At 46.2% G+C, this 23,614-nt stretch overlaps 1 protein-coding gene across 1 annotated transcript in view; it reads left to right on the forward strand.

The window, feature by feature from the left end:
• Positions 1 to 9,211: 9,211 nt before the first annotated feature.
• The window catches only part of LOXL2 (lysyl oxidase like 2), a 64,539-nt gene continuing 50,136 nt past the window's right edge, over positions 9,212 to 23,614 (forward strand). The window contains exons 1-2 of the mRNA XM_058042488.1: positions 9,212 to 9,569; positions 14,554 to 14,729. Of these exons, the coding sequence (XP_057898471.1) occupies positions 9,212 to 9,569; positions 14,554 to 14,729 (534 nt within the window). The remainder of the gene's footprint in view (positions 9,570 to 14,553; positions 14,730 to 23,614) is intronic.

Here is a 23,614-nt window from a genome sequence, read left to right on the forward strand (position 1 = left end):
TCCAAGAGAAATTCTGTTCCCAGAGAAATCCTGTTCCCACCCTGAGGAATGCACCTGCGGTGAAGGAGATGGAATTGGGAATGCAGGAATTCCCAGGGTTCCTGTTCCAAGGGAAATCCTGTTCCCACCCCCGAGGAACATACCTGGGGAGATGGAGCTGGGACTGGGAATGCAGGGATTCTGGAGATTCTTGTTCCAAGGGAAATCCTGTTCCCACCTCGAAGAATGCACCTGGGGCGAGGAACGCACCTGGGGTGATTGAGAGTGAAATTGGGAATGCAGGGATTCCCAGGATTCCCAGGATTCCTGTTCCCACCGCGAGGAACGCACCTGGGGTGATGGAGAGTGAAACTGGGAATGCAGGGATTCCCAGGATTCCTGTTCCCACCCCGAGGAATGCACCTGGGGTGATTGAGAGTGAAATTGGGAATGCAGGGATTCCCAGGATTCCCGTTCCCACCCCGAGGAACGCACCTGGGGTGATGGAGAGTGGAACTGGGGATGCAGGGACTCCCACAATTCCTGTTCCAAGGGAAATCCCGTTCCCACTCCAAGGAATGCACCTGGGGTGATGGAGCTGGAATTGGGGATGCAGGGACTCCTGGGATTCCTGTTCCCACCCCGAGGAACGCACCTGGGGTGATGGAGAGTGGAATTGGGAATGCAGGGATTCCCAGGATTCCCGGGATTCCTGTTCCCACCCCGAGGAATGCACCTGGGGTGATTGAGAGTGAAATTGGGAATGCAGGGATTCCCAGGATTCCCGGGATTCCTGTTCCCACCCCGAGGAATGCACCTGGGGTGATGGAGAGTGAAATTGGGGATGCAGGGATTCCCAGGATTCCCAGGATTCCCGGTTCCAAGAGGCTGAGCACCAACGGTTCAGAGCCCCGGGGACAATCGGGACAATTGTCCCGGCTCCGGGGGATGTGGAGCGGGGGATGTGGAGCGTTTCTGCCTCCCCGGGCACAAAGGGCTCCCATCCCATTGCAGACTTTCCCTTTGTTGCTGGATGAGGAGGGAGCAGGGCAGTGTCTGGCTCTGGGCTCTGTCTGAGCTCAGCCACTGCTGGGGGGACTGGATGGGACCCAAAGGGGGAATTTTGGGCTGGATTTGGCTCGGGAGATGAGCGAGGCTCTGTTACACCTGGGAAAGTGATGGAGAAGGAAAAACTCAGGATTAGGAGCTTTGGGAGGTCTGTGAAAAGGAGGGAGAAGGGTTTTATACGGGCTCCATGCCAGGACAAGGGGTAATGGTTTTAAAGTGCCAGAGGGCAGGGAGGGATGGGACGTTGGGAAGGAATTCCCAGAGCAGCTGTGGCTGCCCCTGGATCCCTGGCAGTGCCCAGGGATGGACACTCTGGGACAGTGGGAGGTGACCCTGCCCATGGCATGGGCATTTAAATCCCTTCCAACCCAAACCATCCCAGGATTCCTGAACAATTCCATGTTTTTTCCTCTCCATCCCTGTGCCTCTGTTCCCTTCAGAACCCAGAACTGGAGCCCTGAAAGGGCTGAGTCAGCAGCCACCAGGTTCATGCCTGGCAGCCTTAAATTACACATTCCTGTGGGGATGGAGCTCAGCTCCCAGCCTGGAATACGGCACGGAGAACCAGGAGAGCTGGAGCGTTTCCTGCCTTCTCCACTGGCTCTGCTCGACGGGTTTTTAATGCTCTCACTTGGATTCCTTTGAATGGAGAGACCAAAATATTGCCCTGACGTCAGGGATAAATCTGGAGGTCGTTAGAGGCCGTGAGGGGAGCGCTGAACCCAACAGGAAGGGAAAATCCAGCCCAGACCAAACCTCCTGCAAACTTCAGCCTGGACTTCTCCTCAGGCGGCTCAGCACGTGCAGCTGCCCCAGACTGGAAGGGAGAAGGTGTCCAAGTGTGGCTGCCAGCAGCAGAGCTGTGGTTTTGCTGGAATATTTTCCATGTTCAGTTGTGTTCTTGCGGTTTCTGGTGCCCCCATAATGCGTGGGTGCTGCTGGTGCTGTAAATGTTGTTTTGGGTGAGGCTGTGGCTGAGCCATCCCTGAGCATGAAGGGCAGGGAGAGTTCTGGCTATCAGAGCCCTGAAATGTCTTGGAGCTGAGCAGGGAGATTTCAGGAGAGAATAAATCCAGGATTTCTGTGGAGTGAAGGAGCTGCTGGGCAATTTTCTCTGTTCTCAATCCTCCAAACCAGTCCTGGCCTCGAATCCCAGTGAGAAAGGATCTGGATGCTGGAGATCAGAGCCATGGAATGGTTTGGGTGGGGAGGGACTTTAAATCCCTTAAATCCCATCTCTTCCCACCCCCTTCCAGCACCCCTGGGTGCTCCAAGCCCCCTCCAGCCTGGCCTTGGATATTTCCAGGGATGCTGGAAGTGCCAGAATTCCCAATTTTCCCTCCTGTTCCCTCAGGATAGACAAAAGCTGAGAGTCCATTTCAGTGCTGAGCCCTGGGAGCTTTCCCTGGCTCTGCTGAGTTCCTCAATTTTCCCCTTGGACCTGGGCTGCCGTTTTTGTGGGAATCCCAAACTGTGGCTGTGGAATCCCTCTGGATTCTGCTTTTCCTGGCTTAATCTGAGGAAATTTTCCTGAGCCCCTCACTGAACAGGGGCTGAGGGTTTATTATGGGGGACGCAGACCCTGTGGAAGTTTTGTCTCCTGGTCTTTGGGATTGGAGGGAGCCCAGCCTTGTGCAGAATTCCCCCAGGATTTTTGCACGTGGAATGGGATTTCTGGGTGGTTTTCCAGTGCCTTCCCCTCGAGGAGCCCCTCCTGATCCCAGAATAAAGAAAGGACACGGTGCTGCTCCACCTGAGTGCCCTGAGCCATTTTTCCTAGGGATGGGTGGGGAATGTGTTCCTGCAATCTCGTTGGAATTCCTTTTCTCCCAGGCAGAGTTTCCTCAGTGGTGCTTTATCCTCTCTCTCCAGGATTTCTCCAGCTCTGTGAGAGTTTTCTCCTTTCCCTGTGCAGGATTTGGATGATCCCTGCGGGTTCAGGATCCTGATGATTCCCAAATCCCTGGGGAACAGCAGCAAACTCATTTTGGGCTCAGCCAGGCTTTTCCAAGAGTGAAAATTCCCCCTCCTGGATCTGCTCTAATCCCAATTAGCGTCTCCCAGGCTAATCTTGGTCCCAATTAAAGCGCCCTGGAGCTGTGCCGTGACCTTCCCCTCCCTCGCAGCTGCTCCCGAGGTCTCTCAGGGCCGGGATTCTTGGAAAGGCTCCGGCACCTGGCAGGGCTCGGCTCATTAACACCTCCGCAGGCTCCGGGCCATCCCCAGCCCTCCTGCCCCAAACTGTTGTGTCTTTTGGCTCCAGTCCTCCGTGAAACGGCTGCAGAGCTTGGGTTTGGGCAGGGCAGGGGAGTTCCGAGCTTGGGGGTGTTCCCTGATCCTGAGGGATCCCCGAAAACGGGGCTGACGCGGGTTCCTGTTTGCCTTGGCACGGGGCAGGCTCTGGGCTCTTTGCTGAGCCTTTTCTCCTCTCAGATATTCGGGTTTGGTTGACATTCTCCTCTCAAATATTCGGGTTTAGTCAACATTCTCCTCTCAAAGATTCGGGTTTAGCTGACATTCTCTTCTCAAATATTCGGGTTTGATTAACATTCTTCTCTCAAAGATTCGGGTTTAGTTGACATTCTCCTTTCAAATATTCGGGTTTAGTTGACGTTCTCCTCGCAAATATTCGGGTTTAGTTGACATTCTTCTCTCAAATATTCACATTTGGTTGACATTCTCCTCTCAAATAATCGGGTTTAGTTGACATTCTCCTCGCAAATATTCAGATTTGGTTGACATTCTCCTCTCAAATATTCGGGTTTGGTTGACAATCTTCTCTCAAAGATTCGGGTTTAGTTGACATTCTCCTCTCAAATATTCAGGTTCAGTTGACATTCTCCTCTCAAATATTCAGATTTGGTTGACATTCTCCTCTCAAATATTCAGGTTTAGTTGACGTTCTCCTCGCAAATATTCGGGTTCAGTCGACATTCTCCTCTCAAATATTCAGGTTTGGTTGACATTCTCCTCTCAAATATTCGGGTTTAGCTGACATTCTCTTCTCAAATATTCGGGTTTGGTTGACATTCTTCTCTCAAAGATTCGGGTCTAGTTGACATTCTCCTCTCAAATATTCACATTTGGTTGACATTCTCCTCTCAAATATTCAGGTTTAGATGACGTTCTCCTCGCAAATATTCGGGTTCAGTTGACATTCTCCTCTCAAATATTCGGGTTTAGATGACGTTCTCTTCTCAAAAATTCAGGTTTAGTTGACATTTAGTCAACATTCTCTTCTCAAATATTCGGGTTCAGTCGACATTCTCCTCTCAAATATTCGGGTTTAGTCAGCATTCTCCTGGCAAATATTCGGGTTTAGTTGACATTCTCCTCTCAAATATTCAGATTTGGTTGACATTCTCCTCTCAAATATTTGGGTTCAGTTGACATTGGGCTTTCTCAATGAAATAATGACAGCAAGCCCAATTTATCCATGATAATTTCAGGATGTGCTGTTATCCATGATAATTTCAGGAATGCTGTCACCTCCCCCTCATTGATGGGTGTATCTGTCCAAGCCCACCGTTATTGTATTTGTGGGGTGCTCTGTGGCAGGCAGGAATGATGAATCTGGCCCCATGTTCTCAGAAGTGTAATTTATTATTTTATATACTATATTATATTAAAGAATGCTATACTATCCTGACGAATAGGATACTTACAGAAGGCTAAAAAGATAATAATGAAAACTCGCGACTCTTTCCAGAGTCCTGACACAGCTTGGCTGAACGAATTCCCAGAGGGGAATTTGTTCATGTTCAGGTCAAGATGCTGAAGTGCTGCCTTATCTCTGACAGCTGCAGGGTTTGACTGGGAGGTTGCTCCACTCTTTATCTGCCTTTTCCTTCCCAAATTTCCCTCACGTGGCTGCAGGACCATCCAGATGCTCCCAGGAATAGAAATACAAATATTTACAAACAGAGCCCTGCGTTCCCAGTGTGTGGGACAGCCCTGGGAAAGATTTAACGACCCTTTAGAAACCCCAATAATGACCCTTTAGAAACACAATAATGACCCTTCCTAAACCCAAATAAGGATCCTTTCTTAACCCTGGGAGTTTAACCCTTAACTCCCCCAATCTGGGAGTTTGGGTCTAAATCAGCCTCCTCAGCTGAATTTTTCAGAAGAGCTTCTGCAGCCCAATTTTGTTTCTGAGGACGATTTGATGAGGGTTTAAAAATGCTTTAAAAATGCTTTAAAATGCAAGGAACAGCAACCACTGAGGATGGAGCAGATCAAACCAGATGTTTGGGGATGGAGCAGATCAAGACAGTTGTTGTTGAGGGATGGAACAAATCAAGACAGATGTTTGGGGATGGAAGAGATAAATACAGATATTTAAGGACTGAGCAGATCCAGACAGATGTTTAGGGATGGAGCAAATCAATGCAGATGTTGTTTAGGGGTGGAGCAGATCCAGACAGATGTTTGGGGATGGCACAGATCAATAAGATGTTGTTGAGGGATGGAACAAACCAAGACAGATGTTTAGGGATGGAACAAATCAATACAGATGTTTAGGGATGGAGCAGATCAAACCAGATGTTTCAAAATGAAACCTGAAGCTGCCCAGATTTTCCTGCAGCACTCGAGGCTCTGCTGAGGTGAAACTCCTCCCTCCCCTCTGGAGTCTGGACTGACAATTCCCACCCGTCCTTCCCTGCCGAGATCCATGGGGAATTTTCTCTCCATCCAGGAGCACCTCCCAGCCCCTGTTTGTCCCCTGGGTCCATGGGGATTTCTGGAATTTTCTCTCCATCCAGGAGCACCTCCCAGCCCCTGTTTGTCCCCACCTCATACCCATTCAAACATCTCCAGAGTTTGTTCAGAGCCCTGTGCTGCTGGGCTTGGGGTCAGGGCTGATGGCTGGGACCAGTCCTGGTACTGGATCCTGGATCCCTCTGGAGCTCCTGGATCTGAGATCCTGGATCCTTCTGGATCTCCTGGATCCAGGGTTCTGGATCCCTCTGGAGCTCCTGGATCCCTCTGGATCTCCTGGATCAGGGATTCTGGATCGCTGGGGCTCCTGGAGCTCCTGGATCTGAGATCCTGGATCCCTCTGGAGCTCCTGGATCCCTCTGGATCTCCTGGATCCAGGGTTCTGGATTGCTGGGGCTCCTGGAGCTCCTGGATCTGAGATCCTGGATCCTTCTGGATCTCCTGGATCCAGGGTTCTGGATCACTCTGGAGCTCCTGGATCCCCCTGGAGCTCCTGGATTGGGGATCCTGGATCCCTCTGGATCTTCTGGATTTGGGACCCTGGATCCCTCTGGAGCTCCTGGATCCAGAATAGTGAATCCCTCTGGAGCTCCTGGATCTGGAGCTCCTGGATCCAGGATTCTGGATCACTCTGGAACTCCTGTATCTCCTGGGTCTGGGATCCTGGATCACTCTGGATCTCCTAGATTTGGGATCCTGGATCCCTCTGGAGCTCCTGGAATTGGGATTCTGGATCACTCTGGATCTCCTGGATCTGGGATTCTGGATCCCTATGGATCTCCTGGATCTGGGATCCTGGATCCCTCTGGAGCTCCTGGGTCTGGGATCCTGGATCCCTCTGGATCTCCTGGATCTGGAATTCTGGATCACTCTGGAGTTCCTGGATCCCTCTGGATCTCCTGGATCTGGGATTCTGGATCCCTCTGGAGCTCCTGGATTTGGGATCCTGGATCCCTCTGGAACTCCTGGATCTGGGATTCTGGATCCCTCTGGATCTCCTGGATCTGGGATTCTGGATCCCTCTGGAACTCCTGGAGCTCCCTGATCCAGGATCCCTCTGATCCTGCCCTGCCAGCTCCATTCCCGTTGGACAATCCCCTCTCCTCGCTGCCAGAGGGAGCAGCAGCTGCATTTCCCTCCTCCCATCCCCTCCAGCCCTGCCCAGGCTGGGGCAGGACCTGATTTTATTCCTCTCTCTCAGCTTCACCTCCTGACCTACAAAAAAAATTGGCTCCTGGAAACCCAATGTTTGTTTTCCAAGATGTTTTCCCCTCATTTTCCTGCCCCATCCTGATTTATGAGATCTGTTGGAAAGCCTCCTCTGGCTTTTCCTGTTTCCCTCCAATCCTGGGCTGTAATCCCCGAGCTTCTGTTTCATTTCTCCCTTCCTTGGCAAAATCCTTTTCATTCCAGCAGGAATCTCCTGAGCCCCATCCCTGCTTAACCCACAGGGAAACTGAGGCACGGCCCTGGAAATGTCCTGGAATTCTGATCCATGTCCTCCTCAGCTTTAAAGGCTGTTCATGGATTTTGTAGCTTTTATGTGAGGATGTGATTTTTCTGGGGTTTATTTTTTTTTTAGGGATAGACCAGATTTAGCTGAAATCTCGGAGAATTTTAGTTCCTAGACATCTCCTTTGGAGCCAAATCCTCCCCCTTTCTCCTTCCCCTCTGGTGGCTGCCAGGAACCAGCGGAGCTCCGAAGGTCTGGGGAGGTTTTTCCCACGGAGCTCTGGCATTGCTTCACTTGGGAATGATGGAATCCTCATCCCCACGTGTCCTGCCTGACCACTCCACGTGCCTGGGCGTCAGTGGGGAGCAGGAAAGGGAGAGGATTTCACAGGATTCCGCTCCTGGATGAAATTCCTCTCATGAGTCACGAGAAGTTGTCTGTTCCTACCTTAAATTGTGCTCGTGGAGCACTTGGATGCCAATAAATCCCCATCCAGACTTACAACCAAAACTGGAGACGTTTTCCACTATTCCAAGGTCATCCAAGGCTTCTGCCAAGTGTCTGGTGATGTTTTGAGTTTCTACAGATGGAACCAGACGTGCAGGAACAGAAATAAATCTTTTATCCCACTGGGAACCCAGAGTTTGGGATAAATCCCTCACTGCTGGCCTCGAGATTTCCTCACCCTCCTGGTTTTCCACTGCTCCTGGTGGGTTTGGGTTCTCCATGGGGAGACAAAAGGGTTCAGTTCTGTCCTGGCAGGATTTGGGTGAAGTTTTCCTGCTGGATTTCTGGGGGAAATCAGGAAAATCATTTGCTACACCTCCCAACACAGAGAATTTTACCTGGGGAAAATGGATTTTTGGGGTGAAATGATGTGCCAAGTTGATCTAAACTTATAAACGGGGGAGGTTCCAGTTTGTTTGTCCCACTCCACAAGAAATAATTGAACTGACTTTGGTTTTTACAGGTGGTATTGGAGGTAATCCAAATTTCCAAGATAATAATGGAAATAATAATTAATAATAGAAATAATAATTAATAATGGAAATAATAGAAACTATGTAAATAATAATATAATAAAATAATAATATAATCTAATATCATAATATATAATAATATATATAATTATATCTTTATATAGTATAAATAATAATATATAATGTATATTATAATATTATAATAAAATTATAATATATTATATTATATTATATTATATTATATTATATTATATTATATTATATTATATTATATTATATATATGATATAATATAATGTAATATAATATAATATAATATAATATAATATAATATAATATAATATAATATAATATAATATAATATAATATAGAATAGTATAGTATAATATAATATAATATAATATAATATAATATAGTATAATATAAGGTAATATAGTATAGTATGATATGATATAATATAATATAATACAATATGACAATAAAGTAATAATAATAAAATATAATAATGGATAAAATTATAAATAATAAGCAATAAAATAAATAATAATATATAGAAATAAATAAATAACGATGAAATAATATAAATTATATAGATATATAAACCATATCAATTTTGTATCATTACAAACTTCAATTAAAACCTGATTTTCATAATAATGAATAATTAAAAATAAAATAAGGAACAATAAGCAACAAAATAAATAATAACAGATATAAATAAATAAATAATGATGAAAAAATATAAATTATATAATTATATAAACCATATCAATTTTGTATCATTACAAACTTTAATTAAAACCTGATTTTCATAATAATGAATGAATAAAAATAAAATAAATAATAACAGATATAAATAAATAAATAATGATGAATGAATATAAATTATATAATTATATAAACCATATCAATTTTGTATCATTACAAACTTTAATTAAAACCTGTTTTTCCTCCAGGACAGCCCTGCCTGCACCGTCTGGCTCTGCCTCTGAGGACTGTGAGCACTGGAAATGGGAAGATCCCGAGTTTTTCCCTCCAACCCCTGCGCGCTGCTGCTGCTGCTGCTGCTGGCAGGGCTGAGCTGTGCCCAGTACGAGCCCTGGCCGTACCTGCCCGGCTACCCCGAGCCACCCCCCCAGGCGTTCCAGCCGCCCCAGAGAGCCCCAAACGTGCCCAAAATCCAGCTGAGGCTGGCGGGGCAGAAGAGGAAGCACAACGAGGGCAGGGTGGAGGTGTTCTACAGCGGAGAGTGGGGCACCGTGTGCGACGACGACTTCTCCATCCACGCCGCCAACGTGGTGTGCCGGGAGCTGGGCTACGTGGAGGCCGTGTCCTGGCTGCCCAGCTCCAAGTACGGCAAAGGAGAAGGTGAGAACATCTTGGAGCATGTGGGGAATGTTTGCAGCTCCCTGATTTTTGGTATTGATCATCAATGATCAGTCTCATTGATGGCTTTTAGTGTTGGTTTCTTGTGCTCTGCTCTGTGAGGTCAAAAAGGTGTTTAAGTGTTGGAAAGCATCCAAAGGATGGACACAGGGATGGAGAAGGGACTGAAGCAGCTGAAGGACCTTGGATTGGGATCCCAGGGAATTGGGCGGGTCTTTCCATCTCCCAATAATCCCTAATTTCAGTCTCACTGATGGTTTTGGGGTGTTTCTCTCTTATGCTGGAGTTGGGCTATGTGGAGGCCGTGTCCTGGCTGCCCAGCTCCAAGTACGGCAAAGGAGAAGGTAAGAACATCTTGGAGCAATGTGGGGAATGTTTCCATCTCCCAAGAACCTCTGATTTTTGTTATTGATCATCAATGATCAGTCTCATTGATGGTTTTGAGTGTTGGTTTCTCGCACTCTGCTCTGTGAGATAAAAAAGATGTTAAAGTGTTGAAAAGCATCCAAAGGATGGACACAGGGATGGAGAAGGGCTTGGAGCAGCTGAAAAACCTTGGATTGGGATGCCAGGGCATTGGGAGGGCCTTTCCAGCTCCCAATAATCCCTGATTTCAGTCTCACTGATGGTTTTGGAGTGTTTCTCTCTCGTGCCGGGAGCTGGGCTACGTGGAGGACGTGTCCTGGCTGCCCAGCTCCAAGTACGGGAAAGGAGAAGGTGAGGAGATCTTGCAGCACTGTGGGAAATATTTCCAGCTCCCAATAATTCCTAATTTCAGTTTAATTGGTGGTTTTGGGAGTTGGGCCGGGAGCTGGGCTACATGGAAGCCATGTCCTGGCTGCCCAGCTCCAAGTATGGAATAGGAGAAGGTGAGGGGGTCTTGGAGCTGTGTGGGGAATGTTCCAGCTCTCAATAATCCCTGATTTCAATTTAATTTATGGGGTTTGGGTGTTTCTCTCTTGTGCTGGCAGCTGGGCTACATGGAGGCCATGTCCTGGCTGCCCAGCTCCAAGTACGGGAAAGGAGAAGGTGAGGAGATCTTGGAGAAGGGAAAGGGCCTTTCCATCTCCCAGTAATCCCTAATTTCAGTTTAATTGATGGTTTTGAGGGTTGGTTTTTTGTACTGTGCTCTGCAAGGTAAAAAAATGTGTAAAATGTTGGAAACATCCAAAGGATGGGCCCAGGGATGGAGAAGGGACTAAAAGCAGCTGAAAGACCTTGGATTGGGATCCCAGGGCTTTGGGAGGGCTTTTCCATCTCCCAGTAATCCCTGATTTCAGTCTCACTGATGGTTTTTGGGGTGTTTCTCTCTCATGATGGGAGCTGGGTTACGTGGAGGCCATGTCCTGGCTGCCCAGCTCCGAGTATGGGAAAGGTGAAGGTGAGGAGATCTTGGAATAGGGAGAGGGTCTTTCCATCTCCCAATAATCCCTGATTTCAGTCTCATTGATGGTTTTGAGTGTTGGTTTCTCATGCTCTGCTCTGTGCGGTAAAAAAGGTGTGAAAGTGTTGGAAAGCATCCAGAGGATGGACACAGGAATGGAGAAGGGCCTGGAGCAGCTGAAGGACCTTGGATTGGGATTTCAGAGCCTTCCTGTTCCCCGTAATCCCTAATTTCAGTTTAATTGGTGTTTTTCTATGTTCCTTTCTCAAGATGTGCTCTGTGAGGTAAAAAATGTGTGAAATTATTGGAAAGCATCCAATGAATGGACACAGAGATGGGGAAGGGCCTGGAGCAGCTGAGGGACCTTGGATTGGGATCCCTGGGAATTGGGGGAGCCTCTCCAGCTCCCAAGAATCCCTAATTTCAGTCTTCCACATCCTTTCTCACTCTCTGAACCTTGCACCTGGTGGAAATGTGGAAAATCCCACCTGAATCCCAAATATCTGCCGGGCAAACACTCGGAAAGGAGAATGTTTGTGTGTGACAGCTGGGAATTCCCGAAATCACCAAATTTGTGAGGGAAAACTCAGAAATAATCCAGGAATAACAACAGATCTGTGTAATAACGGGCACCCCATGGGATTGCTCGGGATTTATTGGGATTTGGGATTGAATCTTGTCCTGCTGAGGATTTTTCCTGCCCTCCCTGGAGCCTGGTGGATCCCACAGGGATGAAATTCCACTCAGGAGGCCGCAGGTGCTGTTTGGGTGGGTTTGAGCAGTTTCTGAGTGCTCACACCTATAAATGTCCCATAAAAGAGCGAGTGGGGCCTGAGGGAAATTGCAAACCTGGAATGTGCTCCCAAAGTTGTGGATTTTGGCTCCGGAGGCAGAGCGGGAGATTTCCAAGCGAGGAAGAGGCCATGACATTGGAAAACAAACCAGGCTGGCCATGGGGTCACACAGGAGGGAGAATTCCCAGGGAAATCCCAAATCCAGGGTCTGGGGGCTCTTCCCATTCTGGTTCTGAGGGGGTTCATTTCTGTATTAATTTATTATTTTAATATTTTAAATAAATTTAAATGCATCAACCTAATATATTATCTATAACATAATGAAATTATAATTTTATTATTAATTTAATATAACATAATATTATTTTAATTATTTATTTAATTACAGTGTTAATTTAATATATTAATGTAATAATATATGTAATAAATATAGTAATTTAATATTCCCATATGGATTGGAAAAGCCATTGGGTCAGAGTTTTTCCCAACATGACAACTTTCCTTTGGTCTTAAAATATAATTAAATTAATAATTTAAAAGTTAAAATTTAAAGTTAATTAATTCAGTTAAGGGGTACTGATTTTATTTTGGTATTTAATGAGGATTCTCATGGTGCAGCATTTTGCCAAGGTGGAGCACGCTGAAATGTACACTCACAATAGATCATGGATGGAATTTTACAGACTTTGCAAATTAGGATATTTAACAAAAATGTCTTAATGAGAGACTAGAATGAATAGCCTGATATTTTTTAAATTCAATTTTTAAAATTTATTTTGTTTTTATTGTATTTTTTATTCTCTTGGATGGGCTTAATCTTAGTTTGAAAGATGTATTTTAGAGAGACTTTAGTTTTTTAGGGTAGGGTTTTTCTGCCTCTAACTGTGAGGCTTTTGGGATGTTTGGGTTTTTGGTTTAACAGAATATCAGGATTATGTGGGGTTATCAGACTGAAGGAATTACAAGTGTGCATGCTAAGAGCACTGAGAATACATAAAAGGTGCATAAAAGAAAAGGCAAAAAATCGTCATGGCACCGAACTCAACAACCCCTGAGGTGCTGCTTTATTCACTTTGATTTTCACACCTTGATTTTTCACACTGGGAATTTTCATCACTGATCCCGGGGGCAGCACAGGCTGGAGGTGGATTTTTATTCCCAAATGGATAAAGGACGGGAAAATCCATGGGCCAGAGCTTTTCCCAATCCATCAATCCTTGAGGTGCCGCTTTACTTTCACACCAAGATTTCACATCTTGATTTTCACACCGAGAGTGAGACCCAGCACTTCCCTGGCTTCCAGATTCAGGGAATCCAGCCCCGATTCCTCCTCTTGGAATCTCAGCTGTGTTTTCCCCCTTTTCCAGGGAAAATCTGGCTGGACAACCGGCTTTACTTGAGGTGCTGCTTTATTCATCTTGATTTTCACACCAAGAACGAGACCCAGCACTTCCCTGACTTCCAGGCAAGGTTCCCTGGAATCCAGATTCACGGAATCCAGCCCAGATTCCTCCTCTTGGTATCCCAGTTGTGGTTTTTCCCATTCCAGGGAAAATCTGGCTGGACAACGTGCCCTGCTTGAGGTGCCGCTTTATTCACCTTGATTGTCACACCTTGATTTTTCCCACTGAGAATTTTCATCACTGATCCCCAGGGTAGCACAGGCTGGAGGTGGATTTTTATTCCCAAATGGATAAAGGACAGGAAAATCCACGGGCCAGAGCTTTTCCCAATCCATCAATCCTTGAGGTGCCGCTTTACTTTCACACCAAGATTTCACATCTCGATTTTCTCACCAAGAATGAGAACCAAGCACTTCCCTGGCTTCCAGGCAAGGTTCCCTGGAATCCAGATTCAGGGAATCCAGCCCAGATTCCTCCTTTTGGATTCCCGGTTGTGGTTCTTCCCATTCCAGGGAAAATCTGGCTGGACAACGTGCCCTGCTTGAGGTGCCGCTTTATTCACCTTGATTGTCACACCTTGATTTTTCCCACTGAGAATTTTCATCACTGATCCCCAGGGCAGCACAGGCTGGAGGTGGATTTTTATTCCCAAATGGATAAAGGATGGGAAAATCCACGGGCCAGAGCTTTTCCCAATCCATCAATCCTTGAGGTGCCGCTTTACTTTCACACCAAGATTTCACATCTTGATTTTGACACCGAGAGTGAGAACCAAGCACTTCCCTGGCTTCCAGATTCAGGGAATCCAGCCCTGATTCCTCCTGTTGGAATCTCAGCTGTGTTTTCCGCCTTTTCCAGGGAAACTCTGGCTGGACAACCTGCTTTACTTGAGGTGCAACTTTATTCACCTTGATTTTCACATCAAGAATGAGACCCAGCACTTCCCTGACTTCCAGGCAAGATTCCCTCGAATCCAGATTCAGGAAACCCAGCCCAGATTTCTCCTCTTGGAATCCCAGTTGTGGTTCTTCCCATTCCAGGGAAGATTTGGCTGGACAATGTGCCCTGCTTGAGGTGCCGCTTTATTCACCTTGATTTTCACACCTTGATTTTTCACACTGAGAATTTTCATCACTGATCCCTGGGGCAGCACAGGCTGGAGGTGGATTTTTATTCCCAAATGGATAAAGGACAGGAAAATCCACGAGCCAGAGCTTTTCCCAATCCATCAATCCTTGAGGTGCCGCTTTACTTTCACACCACGATTTCACATCTTGATTTTCACACCGAGAGTGAGACCCAGCACTTCCCTGGCTTCCAGATTCAGGGAATCCAGCCCAGATTCCTCCTCTTGGAATCTCAGCTGTTTTTTCCCCCTTTTCCAGGGAAAATCTGGCTGGACAACGTGCACTGCACGGGCAAGGAGAGCAGCCTGGCCGCCTGTGGCTCCAATGGTTGGGGCGTGAGCGACTGCAAACACACCGAGGATGTGGGCGTGGTGTGCAGCGAGAAGAGGATCCCTGGCTTCAAGTTTGACAACTCCCTGATTAACCAAATTGAGGTAATTGGGGTGAAAATGGTGATCCAAAGTGTCCTCTGTGGAGAGGGATGGTTGGAAGTGATGGAAATTGTTATTTATCATGTGTTTATCCTGCATGTTTGTTCATATTATCCATTCATCTCATGTTTATCACATGATATTTATTCATATTATCGATTTATCCCATATTTATTTCCAGTATTTATTCACCTTGATTTGCATACCAAGAATGAGACCCAGCATTTCCCTGACTTCCCATATTTATTCACCTTACCAATTTATCCTACATTTATTCACATTATCAACTTATCCTGTATTTATACCACATTATCAATTTTTCCCATATTTATTCCACCTATTCACGTTATCAATTTATCCCATATTTATTCCCATTGTCAATTTATCTAATGTTTATCCCTCATTATCTGTTTATCCCATATTTATCCCACCTATTTATTCCCATTATCAATTTATCTCATATTAATTCCCATTATCAATTTGTCATGTTTTTTTATCCCACATTATCAGTTTATCCCATATTTATCCCACAAATTTATTCCCATTATCAATTCATCCCATATTAATTTCCATTATCAATTTACCCCACATTTATTCCCATTATCAATTTATCTCATGTTTATCCCACATTATCAGTTTATCCTATATTTATCCCACATTATCAATTTATCCCTTATTTATCCCATCTATTTATTCACATTATCAACTTATCCCGTATTTATACCACATTATCAATTTTTCCCATATTTATTCCACCTATTCACGTTATCAATTTATCCCATATTTATTCCCATTGTCAATTTATCTAATGTTTATCCCTCATTATCTGTTTATCCCATATTTATCCCACCTATTTATTCCCATTATCAATTTATCTCATATTAATTCCCATTATCAATTTGTCATGTTTTTTTATCCCACATTATCAGTTTATCCCATATTTATCCCACAAATTTATTCCCATTATCAATTCATCCCATATTAATTTCCATTATCAATTTACCCCACATTTATTCCCATTATCAATTTATCTCATGTTTATCTCTCATTATCAGTTTATCCTATATTTATCCCACATTATCAATTTATCCCTTATTTATCCCATCTATTTATTCACATTATCAACTTATCCCATATTTATTCCCATTATCAATTTGCCTCATGTTTATCCTACCCATTTATTCACATTATCAATCTATCCCATATTCATTTCCATTATCAATTTATCCCACATTTATTCCCATTATCAATTTATCTCATGTTTATCCCACATTATCAGTTTATCCTATATTTATCCCACATTATCAATTTATCCCTTATTTATTCCACCTATTTATTCACCTAATCAATTTATCCCATATTTTTCCCTCATTATCAATTCATCCCATATTTATCCCACTTATTTATTCCCTTTATCAATTTATCCCATATTTATTCCACCTATTTATTCCCATTATCAATTTATCCTATATTTATTGCACATTATCAATTTATCCCTCATTTATCTCACCTATTTATTCACCCTATCAATTTATCCCATATTTATTCCTCCTATTTATTCCCATTATCAATTTATCCCATACTTATTCCACCTCTTTATTCCCATCATCAATTTATCCTATATTTATTGCACATTATCATTTTATCCCTCATTTATCTCACCTATTTATTCACCCTATCAATTTATCCCATATTTATTCCTCCTATTTATTCCCATTATCAATTTATCCCATATTTATTCCCATTCTCAATTTATCTCATGTTTATCCCATATTTATTCACACCATCAATTTATCCCATATTGATCCCATCTCTGGGCTGGGCTGGAGAGACAAAATTCAGCTTTCAATTTCAGAAATTCAGATAAACAATAAGAATTTGAAACTTTTTACCATAAATTATTCAGGCTCCTCAATCATTTTTTTTCAAACCTGAAAGCCGTTCTGTTAATATTTCAAAGACTGAATTTAAAGAGAGAAAATCCGTGTTGTGCTCACAGAACTTTCTGATGTTTTTAGTTCTAATGGACAAAAATCCTGAATTTTCTCTCTTCTTTTACCACTGGGACCAGTTTGGAGCTCTCTGGGCTAATGGGGGCAGTGGGAAGGGTTGGATTTGGGGTGGAATAATTCCTGCAGCCACGCTGGATTTAAAGGGAAGATGGAAAGATATTTTTGTGTTGTTTGCATGAGCAATGATGGAGAAGCCATGATAAAAATATGGGAATATTTGTGGGAATGTGGGATTAGGGCTGGAAGTGGGGAAGGTTCTGGGCTCTCACTGGGAGGCTGAGGGGGAGATTTGGGGAAATGACAGAACCAGAGGGGAAATGACAGAAATCCCATGGGATTTCTGCAGGATACAGAAATGCAGGAATGCTGGGCTGGAAGGGAGCTGGGATGGGGGGAAAGGGATTTTTCAGAGGGAGAAAAAAGGAATTTTTTTTTCCTTTATCTCCTTAGCTTGGGGAGTCTGTGGTGCCTCAGGCACCTCTATTCTCTTGGATTTTTCACTGTCTCAATTTCCTGGCTGCCCTTGGCCAAAATTTATGGAAAGACCCCCCCCTGTAAGGGTTTCCAGAGCTGCTTTTGAGCATCCAGGGAAAATCCAGGATGTGCTGAACATCCCAGTGTGGATGAACTCTGGAGTTTGTCTGTGAGCTGAAGGGGGATGAGAGGGAAGGAAAGGGGAAAGGGGAGGAAAGGAGAGGAAAGGAGAGGAAAGGAAAGGAGAGGGAAAAGGAAAAAGAAAGGAAAGGAAAGGAAAGGAAAGGAAAGGAAAGGAAAGGAAAGGAAAGGAAAGGAAAGGAAAGGAAAGGAAAGGAAAGGAAAGGAAAGGAAAGGAAAGGAAAGGAAAGGAAAGGAAAGGAAAGGAAAGGAAAGGAAAGGAAAGGAAAGGAAAGGAAAGGAAAGGAAAAGGGGAAAGGAAAAGGGGAAAGGAAAAGGGGAAAGGAAAAGGGGAAAGGAAAAGGGGAAAGGAAAAGGGGAAAGGAAAAGGGGAAAGGAAAAGGGGAAAGGAAAAGGGGAAAGGAAAAGGGGAAAGGAAAAGGGGAAAGGAAAAGGGGAAAGGAAAAGGGGAAAGGAAAAGGGGAAAGGAAAAGGGGAAAGGCTGCAGCTCCAGGATCTGAGCGATTCAATTCCTTTCCTCTCCCTGACCTCGCCTCCCCTGCCTCGGGAGGGATCATCCCCAGCTGCTCCATCAATGGCTCCCTTGTGTCCCAGGGAATGGAACACCAAGGGTGGCTTTGGCTCCTCTGAAGCCACAGAGAGTCCTCAAAACACCTGGAAGAAAATCTGCTTTAGTCTAGACAGAGGTCACCTCACCCCGAGCTGCTCCAGGCATGAATCACGGCAGCTTCGGAGGGCTCTGCCTTTCCATGAGCTCAGCACGGGGCTGGGGGAGTGGAGCTCCTCAGATCATTGGGAATGAGCTCGGCTGCTGCTCTGGGGGTGCTGAAACTTCAGATGAATCATGAGACTGAAGTGATTCCTGCAGCAGAAGGCTCCAGATCAGCAGGAGGAGGGGATGGATGGAGAAGTGGGTTTATTTTTAAGGGGCTGTGCTGAGTGGGGTGGAAGTGCTGCATTTCCTGGGCAGAGGCTGCTGCAGCCCCTGCTCATCCCCTGCCTGCCTCACACTGACAGAGAGCAGGTTAAAATTAGAAATCAGGGAGAAAACATTCCCTGAGAGGCCGGGGAGGGGCTGGAATGGAATTCCAGAGAAGCTGTGGCTGCCCCTGGATCCTTGGAAGTGCCCAAAACCAGGCTGGAGCAACCTGGGAATTGTCCCTGCCCATGGCAGGGGTGGCACTGGGTGACTTTGAGCATTCCAGGATTCTGTCTCTCCCTAAATGATTTTGAGCTCCTTTCCCACCCAAATCGTTCCCAATTCTGTTTCTCCCTGAATGATTCTGAGCTCCTTTCCTACTAAATCATTCCACAATTCTGTTTTTCCCTGAATGGTTTTGAGCTCCTTTTCTATCCAAACCCTTTCAGGATTCTTTATCTCCCTGAATGATTCTGAGCTCCTTTCGCACCCAAATCATTCCAGGATTCTTTATCTTCCTGAATTATTTTAAGCTCCTTTCCTACCCAAACCCTTCCATGATTCTGTTTCACTCTGAATGATTTTTGAGCTCCTTTCCTACCCAAATCATTCCAGGGTTCTGTCTCTTCCTAAATGATTTTGAGCTCTTTTCCCACCCAAACCGTTCCACGATTCTGTTTTTCCCAGAATGATTTTCAGCTCCTTTCCCACCCAAACCCTTCCATGATTCTGTTTCTCCCTAAATTATTTTTGAGCTCCTTTCCTACCCAAACCATTCCAGGATTCTGTTTCTCCCTGAATAATTTTTGAGCTCCTTTCCTACCGAGACCATTCCAGGATTCTTTATCTTCCTAAATGATTTCAAGCTCCTTTTCCACCCAAACCATTCCAGGATTTTGTTTTTCCCTAAATGATTTTGAGCTCCTTTCCCACCCAAACCATTCCAGGATTCTGTCTCTTCCTAAATGATTTTGAGCTCTTTTCCTACCCAAACCGTTCCAGGATTCTGTTTTTCCCTGAATGATTTTGAGCTCCTTTCCTACTTAAACCATTCCAGGATTCTTTATCTCCCTGAATTATTTTCAGCTCCTTTTCCACCCAAACCATTCCACAATTCTGTTTTTCCCTAAATGATTCTGAGCTCCTTTCCCACCCAAACCCTTCCAGGATTCTGTTTCTCCCTAAATTATTTTTGAGCTCCTTTCCTACCAAATCATTCCAGGATTCTTTATCTCCCTGAGTGATTTTGAGCTCCTTTCCTACCCAAATCATTCCAGGGTTCTGTTTCTCCCTGAATAATTTTTGAGCTCCTTTCCTACCTAGACCATTCCAGGATTCTTTATCTTCCTAAATGATTTCAAGCTCCTTTTCCACCCAAACTATTCCAGGATTTTGTTTTTCCCTGAATGATTTTGAGCTCCTTTCCCACCCAAACCATTCCAGGATTCTGTTTCTCCCTAAATGATTTTGAGCTCTTTTCCTATGAAATCATTCCAGGATTCTGTCTCTCCCTGAATGATTTTCAGTTCCTTTCCTACACAGACCATTCCAGGATTCTTTATCTCCCTGAATTATTTTAACCTCCTTTTCCACCCAAATCATTCCACAATTCTGTTTCTCCCTAAATGATTTTGAGCTCCTTTCCCACCCAAACCATTCCAGGATTCTGTTTCTCCCTGAATTTCACCAACCTTCCCACAGCACCACTGCTTCCATTCTGCAAAACCCAGCTGGTTTTTCCTCTCTCCCTATAAAATAAAATCTCTGGAGCTGCAGGGCTCCTTCCCTGCTGCTTTCCCTGAGCAGTTTCAGGGCTGGAGGTGAGGAGCTGGGATGTTTGAGATGCCATCGTGGCAGCTCCTTGCGCTCACAACTGGCTGTCAAATGTTCCAGCTCCTTCCCCCTCTGAGTTTTGCCACTCTTATCTTTGCTTTATCTCCCCAGCAGCCAGTGGGGCACAGCTGGGGCTAAAAACAAGAAGAAGGGTGACCCAGGGGGTCACAAACCTGAATTGGGGGGTTCAAAGCCTTCTGTGAAGGCGAGTTTGGAAGTTTTTGCCCTTCCCAACGCTGGGAATTGTGCAGGTCGTTCCTCACATTCACCAGGGGAAACATTATCGTTTGTGAGCTCCTGGTTCCTGCTGCCGCCCAGAGCTTGTCCCAGTGATGTTTTCCCTTTGGAATGAGGGGTGAGGGGGCTGGAATTTCCTCTGAGCTCTGCTGTGGTCAGGAGTCTCCATGAGGTTTTGTGCTGACAGAGCAGAACCAGCGCAATCCCACCGGGCTTCCTGGGGGAACAGATCTGTCCGTTTGTCCTTCAGCTGCTGCTCAAGCCAGGCTTTGCTAAAACAGGCCTGGCTGGAGGTGCTAAACCGAGCCTGGGTGCTGGATCCTGGCTGTGATTCCCAAATGGATCTGACTGTGCCCAGCCCGAGGATTAATAGCAGTGATTAACAGGATTTTGGTGTTTGTGATCCAAGGAACAGCTGGAGCTGGGCCAGGGGAGTTCAGTTGGATATTGGGAAAAGTTTCTTCACCTTGAGGGCACTTCCAGGGATCCAGAGGCAGCCATGGCTCCTCTGGGAATCCCATCCCAGCCTCTCTGAGCTCTGCTGTGGTCAGGAGTCTCCATGAGGTTTTGTGCTGACAGAGCAGAACCAGCGCAATCCCACCGGGCTTCCTGGGGGAACAGATCTGTCCGTTTGTCCTTCAGCTGCTGCTCAAGCCAGGCTTTGCTAAAACAGGCCGGGCTGGAGGTGCTAAACCCAGCCTGGGTGCTGGATGGATCCTGCATTCTGTGATTCCCAAATGGATCTGACTGTGCCCAGCCCGAGGATTAACAGCAGTGATTAACAGGATTTTGGTGCCTGTGATCCAAGGAACAGCTGGAGCTGGGCCAGGGGAGTTCAGTTGGATATTGGGAAAAGTTTCTTCACCTTGAGGGCACTTCCAGAGATCCAGGGGCAGCCACAGCTCCTCTGGGAACCCCATCCCAGCATCTCTGAGCTCTGCTGTGGTCAGGACTCTCCATGAGGTTTTGTGCTGACAGAGCAGAACTGGCGCAATCCCACCGGGGTTCCTGGGGGAACAGATCTGTCCATTTGTCCTTCAGCTGCTGCTCAAGCCAGGCTTTGCTAAAACAGGCCTGGCTGGAGGTGCTAAACCCAGCCTGGGTGCTGGATCCTGGCTGTGATTCCCAAACGGATCTGACTGTGCCCAGCCCGTGGATTAACAGGAGTGAGGGTGGATTTTGGTGCCTGTGATCCAAGGAAGAGCTGGAGCTGGGCCAGGGGAGCTTCAGTTGGATATTGGGAAAAGTTTCTTCACCTTGAGGGCACTTCCAGGGATCCAGGGGCAGACACAGCCCCTCTGGGAATCCCATCCCAGCCTCTCTGAGCTCTGCTGTGGTCAGGACTCTCCATCAGCTTTTGCGCTGACAGAGCAGAACCAGCGCAATCCCACCGGGGTTCCTGGGGGAACAGATCTGTCCGTTTGTCCTTCAGCTGCCGCTCAAGCCAGGCTTTGCTAAAACAGGCCTGGCTGGAGGTGCTAAACCGAGCCTGGGTGCTGGATCCTGGCTGTGATTCCCAAATGGATCTGACTGTGCCCAGCCCGAGGATTAACAGGAGTGAGGGTGGATTTTGGTGCCTGTGATCCAAGGAACAGCTGGAGCTGGGCCAGGGGAGTTCAGTTGGATATTGGGAAAAGCTTCTTCACCTTGAGGGCACTTCCAGGGATCCAGGGGCAGCCACAGCTCCTCTGGGATTCCCATCCCAGCCCTCCCCTCCCTCAGAGCAGGAATTCCCTCCTAATACTGCACCTAAATCTCCCCTTTTCCCGTGGGAGCCATTCCCTGTGTCCTGTCCCAAATCCCCCTCCATGTTTCAGACACTGCAAGGCCACAGTGAGGTCACCCCAAAACTTCTGAACAATCCCAATTTTCCTCATCATTTCAAAAGTGTTAAAGCACCTTTGGTGCAGATTCCCTGGGGCTGGGAAGTGCTGGGAACATGGAAAACCAGGGAGGGGAATCCACCACAGTGACAGGGCCCTGCTTGGGGAGGTTTTGCCCAAATCTGGCCTGGTGGCCCAGCTCTGCCCCACAGGGAGCCCCCACTCCCTCAGAGCAGCTCGATAACCCCTGAGCTGAGCTCGTTTTCATTGGACACCAGCTCAGCTCCACTTCCCAGTTTGGAAAAGCTGCGGATAAGTGGGAGAGGATGAGATTTTCCATGGCCATAAATCACCCGGCCATTCCATATGGATGTGCTCAGACAGATCCCTTCCTATCACAGCTCGTGTTTGTGGGGTTATGTCACACTTCTTCCCATCCCTGAGCCCTTCCGTCCTCTTCCTGCTGGGAAGGGGCAGTGCTTGACCTCTGAAAGCTGGGAACATTTATTGCCAAGACACAACAAGGGCAGGAACACAGAATTAATTAAATTAAATCTGTGCAAAAGAGCTCCAAGCTCATTAAGCCCAACCTCTGAACAATCAGCACCTTCTCACCCAGACCATCCCACTCTGTCCTTAGGAGAAGTTCAATATTTGAACAGAAAAATCATCTTTAAAGGCATTTTCAACCCAAACCCTGAAGTGTTTTGGGGGAGGGTGAATGGTGGGAGCGTGGTGATAAGGAGGAGGGAGACAGGCAGGAAGGGGTTAATGATTCTGGCAATGCCAGAATTCCATCCCTCCCTTGTTAAAATTCCTTTTTTTGCTGTTTTCCACTTCCACTGCAGATTTTAGAGGATTTTTTTGGGGGCTGATGGAGCTGCTGAAATCCAAATTCCCTGTGTGCTCCCCGAGCTGGGAATGCCATCCCTGCTTTCCCAACAGTGCCTGCAGTCACTCTGTGCTATCCCAACCCATTCCAGACCCACCTGCAGCTGCTTCCCTGCCCTTTCCAGCCATTTCAAGGCCACAGTGGCTGATTCCTACCCTAATATATTCCTTCAATCAATGCACCAGAGGGATTTTATTGAATGCCCGCCCCAAAACATCCTGAACAAAATATTTGCTGTCCACCTCCTTCCTCTGCGTGCGCCCACACAGCCTTCAAACAGGCCAGGCTCTAAATATATCGAATTTCTGCAGCTCCCAAATAGCTCTGGGACCTGAGGCCAGCCCAGGGCTTTGGCCAGACGGTGGCCAGACAGGTCTGGCTGCTATTTTTGGCTTTCATTTCCCCTCTGGGTACTTGTGAGGCAGAAAAATCTCCCTTCAAAGCCCGGTGCCTCAAAGGCTTTGGTTGTGCTGGGTTAAAAGGGGGCTCAGCCGTGGCTGGAAGCGCCCAGGGCTTGGCTGGATGGGGTTTGGAGCAGCCTGGAGTGGTGGGAGGTG

This window comes from Melospiza georgiana, chromosome 31, assembly GCF_028018845.1.
Source record: "Melospiza georgiana isolate bMelGeo1 chromosome 31, bMelGeo1.pri, whole genome shotgun sequence".
In the NCBI taxonomy this organism is placed as follows: domain Eukaryota; kingdom Metazoa; phylum Chordata; class Aves; order Passeriformes; family Passerellidae; genus Melospiza; species Melospiza georgiana.